This window comes from Castor canadensis, chromosome 8 (genome assembly GCF_047511655.1).
Source record: "Castor canadensis chromosome 8, mCasCan1.hap1v2, whole genome shotgun sequence".
Classification (NCBI taxonomy): domain Eukaryota; kingdom Metazoa; phylum Chordata; class Mammalia; order Rodentia; family Castoridae; genus Castor; species Castor canadensis.
This window is the reverse complement of record NC_133393.1, coordinates 28346047-28355726: the sequence shown is the minus strand read 5'-3', so window position 1 is coordinate 28355726 and position 9680 is coordinate 28346047. Positions and strand designations below refer to the sequence as shown.

General features: G+C 41.5%; 1 protein-coding gene across 2 annotated transcripts; it reads right to left on the bottom strand.

Annotated features, from left to right (window-relative positions):
* Positions 1-314: 314 nt before the first annotated feature.
* Positions 315-9369, bottom strand: LOC109694828 (zinc finger protein with KRAB and SCAN domains 4). Of its 2 annotated transcripts, none has more exons than XM_074082668.1 (5): positions 8708-9369; positions 7190-7337; positions 5724-5806; positions 4411-4534; positions 315-3779 (listed from the first exon to the last, which is right to left on the bottom strand). In XM_074082668.1, exons 1-5 carry the CDS (start codon positions 9056-9058, stop codon positions 2917-2919), a joined length of 1569 nt encoding a protein of 522 aa, XP_073938769.1. In that variant the 5' UTR covers positions 9059-9369; the 3' UTR covers positions 315-2916. The 2 variants fall into 2 exon arrangements, with proteins under 2 accessions (XP_073938769.1, XP_020032605.1); XM_020177016.2 differs by having other exon boundaries at positions 8621-9367.
* Positions 9370-9680: the final 311 nt, after the last annotated feature.

The window sequence follows — 9680 nt, the reverse complement described above, 5'->3', positions numbered from 1 at the left end:
AACGAAACAACAAGAGGGAGGAACAGGTTCTGCCTGGAAGCGGCAGGTGGCGGGGGTAGGGAAGTGGCCCAAACAATGTATACACATGTGAGTAAATGTAAAAATGATAAAAGAAAAAGGGAAAAATGGAATGATAATACTCATTCCCCTATGTAGTTGTGAGGAACAGCTGTGGTTGTGTTGATGGATGCACTGTACAAATAGGAAAGCATCAAACAGGAGGGGGGAAAAAAGCAGAAAGGGGTCTGCCTTGCTTCACTTGTAGAAATGAAGTAAATCAGCCAATCAGCCAACATGAAAATTCCTAAAAGTAATTTAGAAAACACAAAAAGTGGCATTTTATTATACTTTATATACTTGTTTCCTAACTAAGCAATTTTCAGAACCTAATTTTATTTGAAAATTACTTGATTGCCCCAAATAATCTATAAGCTTATTTTATAATTCATTCATTTATAAACATACCTTTGTTTTATACAAAGCGGGGTGTCTAAAGAATAGTAGCAAATTTATTTTTTCTTTGAAATTACACAATACTGCCAAGTACACAATACTGCCAAGATGTTTTTTTGGGGGGATGGTGTTGGTGATCAAACCCAGGGCCTGTACCTGGTAGTCAAGTGCTCTCCAGCCCCCTAGATGATATTTTTACCATAAAATGTCAGCAACTTTCCAGTGCTTACTGAATAAAGTTTAAACTCCTCACTCTGGAACCAAAGACCCCCCAGACATACCTATCTCTTCAGACTTGCCTTATTTACTGAATTTGGCAAAGTTTCTGCGATCTTTTCAGCTAACATGTCACTCTGTCCATGTGAAAATAATGGTTCACACAACCGGAAGTAAATCTTATCAACGTTATTCTACTAAAAGCCTAAGTATGTAGGTTTGTGTATGGCCACACACGTTACACACACACGCGCACACACACGCACATACACATATACACAGGTAGTTAAAAGCTTTGTCCCTTCCACTGTCTAGCGCAGCAGGCACTAAAAATACTTTTCTACAATATTTCTCTCCTCTACAGAGAATTTTAGGCGCAGAACTGAGCAACATGAGTGAAAAGAAGCACAGGGGTCTTTTGTTAACCTCACTAACTTACACTTGTATAATGCTTTCTTGTGTGTAAAGGCTTTCACATACATCTCGTCATATAACAATAGAAACAAATGCCAAAGAAAAATTAACAGAGTAGCTAGTCTGTAATAGGTTTGAGCATTTAAGATTAGGATTATAGCAAATATTTAGAGAAAGTGAAGATTAAAGGACAGAAAAGGAAATGGCTAGCTCTGTGGAGATAGAAAAAGTCAGGTTAGTTTAAAAGAAAAATTTAAAAGATTCAATGAAGAAAGTCAACAGAACTTTGGAAAGCTAAAAAAGTTTTAAACTGAAATGGGAGAATAACAAATGCAATGAGAGGTCATAGGGAACAGCCCTTAGGTTTTGAAAGCCCCTAGTCAGTCTGTGGTAATTCAGAGCAGGAATACAGAAAGATGCATGAGAATAGACAGAAACACTATGCTGGTGACTGAAGAAAACATGGTAAAGGGTTTTATCAAAGCAGAATCCACTCATGACACAGTCTGGCAAAGCCAAAGGGTGGTGTTATATACTCAAGCACTTGAAAAGAAGTTATTAGGCTTCAAAGAATATGGGTGGTTTAGGTGCAAAATGAGGGATATCACAAAAGTCTTATTTCTTATGATTAACACACAGTATTGAGGGTTGATTTCACATGTTGATACATTGATATTGTGGAGTCATTTTCCTTAAGGAGCTTCAGAACACATACATTTTCTCCTATCCCACACACTTGGGTCTCTAGTCAGACCAGCTGTCACTAACTCATTCTTACTATTCCCAACCTGAAAGGCAGTCTTGAAGGCATGAATAATAATTATAAATATTTGGTGTGAATCTTCTGACTTGAAGGAAGTTTAAGCTTAGCTTGGCATAGCCTTGATACAGTTGCCTTTACACTTGGGGAGAGGCATACAGACTGTATCCTAGAACTTGGTTAGGCCTGGGATATGTAAAAAGTAAGAAACAAGATATTGAACATTATATAATTTATATCAAAATTCATAATCACTTTGATCTGATAATGAGTTAATTTTTATTTACCCAACTGTGAGAAATTTCCCCCTAAAGAGTAGCAAACTTAATGTATACTAATAGAATTCTATCAGATAAGCAGTCTCCCAATGTCTTAATGATTAAGAGGCTGTTTAAGGCATTCTTACTATATGTACTGTCCTCATGAAGAAATATGGATTTCCCCACCCCAACTCTGGCAACACTATGCACTTGGCATAAATACACTAGATGGACCCAGAATCTAGAACCATAGAGAACTAGAATCAAACACAAGTAGCCTTAATTAGAAATTTCTCAGAAATCTAAACACAGATTTTCAAAGCTGTGAAGGTCATTTCATTAGTACATTTAGTAAATGTTTATTAGCACCTATGTACAAGGCACAGTGAGGGGTAAAAGACCTCAAGTATCTTACCAACTCATAAAGGAGTCATTGTTAGTAAAATGAATAGTAAGAGCAGCAGTCCCCAAATCAAGTCATCCATCCAGGAGAAAAAAGTGCTAGCTGAGAGCAATTAGCTATTCTGGAAGGACATTTAAGTCCAATGGGTAAGAATCAAACACACCAGGTCCTACCTCACCCAGACAACACTCTCATGGCCTCTTATCAAGTAAGTTTTGGTCCAATCAATCACCTTCTAGAATGTAGTAGATAATTCATCTCAGCCAGACTACATTGTCTAACACCTTTCTATTCCCAACCCAAAGGGTAATTTTGATGTGTATTGTTAAAGCCCCAGCCCACAACTTCTGTAGTCAGTAAGGGCTATAGTTAAATGACAAATAAACACCCACTGGCATATTTGGGGCAGATTATTGTGACAGAATTTTTTTCCCTACGTGGCTTCTCTGGTGTTGAGCAAGGTATGAAGTTCGGGTAAAGCCTTTTCCACATGTGTCACACTGGTAGGGTTTCTCACCAGTGTGAATTTTTTGATGTTCAATAAGGCTTCTATTCTGAGTAAAACTTCTCTCACACTCATTGCATTTATAAGACACGGGAGTTTCAGTGTTCTCCCACTGGCTTTCCATCCTACCCTGACCTTCCCAGGACACTCCACGCTCAGGCTCCTGAACATTTTTATCACTATGGATCCTCTGATGTCTCAGGAGATGGGAATTACGCCTAAAGGCTTTGCCACAGATGTTGCACTGGTATGGCTTCTCCCCAGTGTGAATTTTGTGATGTTCAAGGAGGCTGCAGCTCTGGCTGAAAGTTTTCCCACAGTCATCACACTCGTAGGGCTTCTCCCCAGTGTGGGTTCTCTGGTGTTTGATAAGGTTTGAGCTGTGACTGAAGACCTTGCCACAGTCTTCACACTCATAGGGCTTCTCACCAGTGTGAACTCTCTGATGAATGACGAGGGCAGAGCTCCCAATGAAGGTCTTCCCACAGTCTTCACACTCATAGGGTTTCTCTCCAGTGTGGATTCTCCTGTGCTTGGTCAGGCCTGAACTCTGAGCAAAACTCTTTCCACATTCATGGCAATAGTGTCGCCTACTCCCTGTGGCACTTTTCTGCTTTCGCTGTAACCTGGCCTCCTGTTCACCAGCTTCTGTACATGTAGGAACCTGGGCAATGTCTTCACTCAGATGGCATGGTATCTGCCCAAGCTCTTGTTCTGGAAGTTCCTCAGCTGGAGTCAAGTCCCTGGTCTTAGTCTGCATTTCATCACCTGAAATAACACATGGCCAATGACCGTCAACTATGCCCTACATGGGAGAAAAGCTCTGTGATGTACAGCAAGGAGGTAAGAGTTACAGAGGTCTCTGTAGGCCAAGGATGAGGATTCAGGTGCAGGAATGAGGATAGGAATAAACGGGGCTAAAAGAAACCTAAGAATGGGAATGGAGCCATTGGAAGAAGGGTACACCTGGGAAGGGAGGGAAGGGAAGGAAGACAATATGAACCAAGGACTGTGTTGACAGTACATAGTTTGGGGTTGGGGGCTCTACGAAGAGCGTGGCAGGGTGGTATACCTAGAATTAGATACTAAAAGGGCTGAGCAGGAGACTGTAAACAGAGTAAGTAAAAGTACTTCTGAAACATTCTGGAAGAAACAGAGAAAGTAGGGACTCAGAAATTGATCACTGGTCAGTGATTGTAGCTGACCAGAACACTGTCAGGGTAGAAAATAAAGCAAGAATCAGGTTTAAGTAGCTAGTTACACAGCTGGTCATTAACAGGGGCTCAGAAATGGTGGTTCTGAATCCAAACAAACTCAAACAGCTTCTCACAATCCAGTGCCCTCCAACAGACAAAGGGAAAAAGACACTTTTTGAGAAATTAGTGCCTGTCAGTCGTACCCAGCGAGGCCAAGCCGCCACATTTCTCCTGTCTTTCATCTCTGTAGAGCTTCATCTGAGACGAATCCTGCTGTGTCCACCCAGGGGACAGAGTTAAGGCCACATTTTCCATTTTCAGCAACCTCTAAAACGTAAGTAATACAACCTATTACCTCTTCTGTGTTCACAATCAAACCTAAAGTGGATCTGTGCAAAGAATAAGCATATCCCTTCCCCATTTTTTTGTGATACTGGAGTTTGAACTCTGGGCTTTACTCTTGCTAGGCAAGCACTCTACCACTTGAGCCATGCCTCCAGCCCTGAACAAATCCTTTAAAGGATCTCTTTAATAGAGCAAGAATGGCACACCTATACCTACTTAATCCTATCTCAATAACATCTTTATAAAAAACAAAAAATGTCAGCTGGGATGCACACCTCTAATCCAGCACTTGGGAAGCTAAGGTAGGAGGAGCTGGAGCTCAAGATCAGCTGGGAATACATGGCAAGACCTAGTTTCAGAAACAACAAAACAAAACAAAAAAACTGTCAAAGGTAATAAATATTACATACCTTAAGTTAAGTACTTTCATGTGACGATCTAAATAGTCCAAAAAGTGAAAATTCTTGGAAGACCTGCATTGTGGCCAATGTAACAAAAGTAGTGAAGCATATCCAAACTCTTCAAAAGAGTTGTGGTGTGCTTTGGCAAAGTGAAGGTGAAGGCAAAGGCTCATTGACATTAATGGCTTTTAAAAGACAACTTCTGGGTCTCAGGTAAGAAAATAACTCAGAAGAAAAAGTAAAGAATACCACAGAGAAAGATCAAGCAAGATATGAAAATCTAGGTTAAGTAGGCTTTATCCCTATTGTCATATCAGTAATTTTAGACTAAAAGGACATGCTGTGTTTACCCTCTTCAAGTTTAAGCCTTTGAGGGCAGAGGCCAGGCCTTTATATCCCTCTCCAAAACAAAACAGGGCTAGGGCTGTAGCTGAGTGGTAGAGCACTTGCCTAGCATGTGTAAAGTCCTGTATTCAAACCCCAGCATTGCACAAACACCATCACAACAAAATCCTCAATTTTCATTTCCTGAATTGCCCTTGTTGAAGAAGAAATCCCATTAATGCGAGAGCTAACCAAAGGGATGGGGTAGGAAAGATTTGAGAAGCACAGAAACCTCTCCAACATAGCAGGAAAAGAGGAAAAGCCTCTTCAGTGAACACTAAATGAAGGTATTCAACAATAAGAAAAATGGAAACTGGCTGCTAACAAGCAACACAACACCAATGAAGGGTGCTATGTGTTGGGGAGGGAGAGAAGCTCCAGCTCACCTGGGACTGTGGAGTTGACCTGACAGCTACCATGGCATCTTCATTGCAACTGCCTCCCTGAGGAAGCCCAGGAACCTGGAGAACTAAGAAAGAAAGAAGCTCTGGAAGAGATCTACCTTGGCAGTCAGTCTCCCTGTCTTGTAGAATCAAGATAAAAAATTAAGTTAGTAAATTCTTGCTGAGATGTTTATACAGAATGTATTCCTTTCCAAAGTACAGGATCCTTACCAACTCCAATCCTAGGGCCTAAGAAGATCTGGTATGCTCCTACGGATACAAAAACAGATACAAATACCATGGGAAGAATTCTAGGTAAGACTGGCAAGTGAATACGACATAAAAACAAAACAAAGCCTTTCACTTTTTGTGGGAGATGGGGATGGACAAGGTTTTTTGTTGTTGGCTAAAATGTCTTCATAGCTATTAGGGTACTTTCTTTGGTTCTGAAAAACTAAGAGGAATGAGATAAAGCTAACTGTCAGATAAGGAACATGGGAGTCTGCTTTTCTAGAACTTGCTCAAGACTAGAACTTTTTTAGAACTAGAAGGAACCTCAGCTTGCTCTATAAGAAGGGCACTTTGGAAGGAGCAGAAAAAGACTTGGTTTAGGCCAAAACTTCTGTGAGAAATAGAGATTGTATGTGGATAGCAAGTCTAAGTGTTGTACATCCTGAGAACCTGCCCAAATGTCCACAGCAAAGAACACCCTGGAACATAGAGTAGCTTCATAGTAAATGATTTTCACCCTGTTTTAGTTACAGACTGTACAGGGTTGAGGAGATTTATACTTTTTAATTTGCAGCAGTCCTTCTAGATATTCTGGCTGGCTTTCCAAATTCTGTTTTCTTCCACAGCACTTTTGAATACCTAAAATTGTATTGATGTATTTGTTATCTTCCCTACTAGAATATAAGCTCCACCAGAGCAAGAATTCAATCCTACTGATGGCTCTATTCTCAGTGTTAACAGCACTGGCTACCATAGGGAGGCTTCCACAAATATATATTGCACAAATGGACACTACCATGTTATTAAAAAATTCTTGCTGAGCATAGTGGCATATGCCTATAATCAGAAGGCTAAGACAAGAGAATTAAGCCAGTCTGTGCTATATATAGTGAAGCCCTGTCTCAATAAATAAATACTTTCCAGACACCAATTTTAATGAAGTCTTATTTACTATATCCAGGTTTGGTTAGGAAAGCTTTCTACTATTGTTTGAACTTCCCCTTTTGGTTTCAGTCTTTGAGAGGATCAGTGATGGGCATATCAAGTAACTGTTAATGGATCTATCTTTGAGGTGGCCCTTGAATGAAATTGGATGAGGTCTTTAGAATTCATATAGCCCAAGGCTGGAGCTGTAACTCAGAGTGCTTGCCTAACATGTGTGAGGCCCTGGGTTTAATGCACACACACACACACACACACACACAAAGAATTCAAACAGACTAGAAGATAAAACTCACCTTTTTCTTCTAAGGCCTGGGATCCCACAGATTCATGCTTCAGCGGAGCCTTCATTGGCTGGAATTGGCTACTGTGTGACCCCTGAGCTGGTGTCAACAATGCTACCTTACAAAAGAGCAGTTCTGGACCCCGATCTCCAGTTGGAACCTAAAAGCAATTCATTTACTTTTATTTATTTGTCAAACACTTCCATCATACTTTCTATGTGTGACTACTTTTTATTTTCCAGGCATTAAGTCTAGATCACCCATGTAAGCTGACATTATCTGGAATTTTATAACTGGGAAACCGAGGCCCAGTTTAAGCAGCTTGCCCAAGTCACCCAGTTCTAAGTAGCAATATTAAAATGCAAGCCCAGGCAGAATGACTACAGAGTTCACGCTTCCTCATGATACACTTTTGTGCTTTTATGACCTCCTTTGGAAACTCATGCTGAATTCTCAAAGATCTAGTATCTTTCCTTATCTGAAAAATGAATATAATTTCTAACTTACGGGATTTGGAGGAGAAGTAAATAAGATTATAGTATGGGAAATCACCCAACACAGGACTTGACATACAGTATATCCTCACTAAATGCAGGTTTCCTTCCAGACATTTATAGTTTAATTACGGTTTTCAAGTTACTTTCTCATATGCAGCTCAGAATTTCCCACATCCTTTATAAAGAAAAGTTAATGAGATGACTCTTTGCTGTTACAAAGCTCAGTGCAATAGATCCAAGTAAGAACCTTGGTTTCCTAGTCACTGGTTAGAAGGTTCTGGACACAAGTTCTCTGAGAGAAGGTGTACAAGGACACTGCATGATGCAAAGAGGAAACTGTCTCATAAAACAGGCCAGAGACCAGAGGAAAAAACATCCATTTTCTACCAGACGTTCAAAACCAGTGCATAGAAAAAAAATAGTCTTTATTTCTCAGAAAAATTTAGTATTTCCTTCAATTATGAATTGAAGCAACAAATCAATGTGGTCGCCAACAGAAACTGTGGTTGCCAACAGAAACTGTGGTTGTTTTCACAGCGCATTACAAGAAAATATCTTCAGTCATTCACGGTCATAATCTCTTTGAAACGACCAGTTATAGCCCTGCCCCTAGGTCACCTTGTTTTGCATATTAACTAAAAAGCACACACATATATATATGTATATATATATTTATATATATACATATATATATATATAAAACTTTATCACAAATTTGATATTTTGCTAACTGAATTTTAGTAAGATTGAGTTCTCTTGCAATCCTTTACATTCCTTTATGTATTTAAGCATAATATCTAAGAAGAGATTGAGGGTATTTTGCCTTAGTGCAAGGGTACAAAGCAACGGAGAACTCCTGCATCTTAAGGAATGCCCTTCGCTGCGATTTTGAGATTTCAGGATGCACCGAGCAGAGCTCTCAGATACTAAACCCCGTTCTTTCTACCTGCAGCATAGGCTCATCCAGCTGCCTCTCCAGATACTCCAACAGCACCACCACCTCCTCCCCACTCTCTGGATGCTGCTCCCGCACCCAGGCCTGAAGGTCCCCGGGCAGGATGGTGAGGAACTGCTCCAGCACCAGCAGCTCCAGGATCTGCTCCTTGCTGTGCACATCTGGCCGCAGCCACTGTCCGCAGAGCTCCCGCAGGCGGCCCAGCGCCTCCCGGGGCCCCGCAGCGTCGGGGTAGCGGAACGCACGGAAGCGCTGGCGGCAGTGCTCGGGGCCCCGGGCGGGGCTGCGGGGTGCGCCCTTGTCCGCAGCCAGGGCGGAGGCCTCCTCCTCCTCTTCCTCCTCCTCCTCCACCTTCACCGTCAGAAGCCCCAATTTGTCCTCTGCAGAGCGGGCGTCCAGGGCTGCGTTTTCTCCCGGTTCTCTAGCCATCCTGAGCTAAGGCAGTATTCGAGTTTCACTCTGCGAGCTGTTTATCTTCAGACGCTTCTTGGAAAACGAGAAATCACCATTTATCAGTAAAACTGGAAGGGGTTTTCTCCTCTCATGCCCAGGGGCCCAGGTCACTCTTGAGGCGCAGAGTCGGTGCCTTTGTAGAGTCCTCCTCTGCACCCACCCCAAATCCCACAATAAATATTCCCAAAGAATGTCCTCGGGGTAAAAATGAACACTATCCAGACTCGGGAGAATTTGAGGCTGGGGCACAGGAAGCCTTGGTGGGAACCAATGCCACTTCCTGGGCTGTCTAGGAAGCTCCGCTCGGTGGTTGTCTGAATTAACCCATTAGTGTAACCTCTACTCAAGAAAAGGTTGTTAAGGGAAAGAATGACAGACCCTGGATCATAAGAAATAGAACTAAGTCTTTAAATCCTGGAAGGATGTGGCTAGGTCCCCAATTTTTTCTGATATAAAACAGCTGGCATAAAGTTGACATTAAAATTTAGCGGGAAAGAAGGGTTTCCCCAGAATTTTCACAACTCTGGCAGGGGTTTTAGTCTTTCTTAGAAACATAAAGAAGCAGAACACATCGCCAGGCAATTGTCTGGATATAATG

What these genes read in the sequence shown, in the direction of transcription:
- LOC109694828 (XM_020177016.2), bottom strand. Translation starts at nt 9,058, where the DNA reads ATGGCTAGAGAACCGGGAGAAAACGCAGCCCTGGACGCCCGCTCTGCA. An exon ending in CCAGGCCTTAGAAGAAAAAG is followed by an intron (nt 5,807 to 7,189) that starts GTGAGTTTTATC and finishes TTTCTTTCTTAG; the next exon opens with TTCTCCAGGTTCCTGGGCTT. An exon ending in GGTCAACTCCACAGTCCCAG is followed by an intron (nt 4,535 to 5,723) that starts GTGAGCTGGAGC and finishes CTTACGTTTTAG; the next exon opens with AGGTTGCTGAAAATGGAAAA.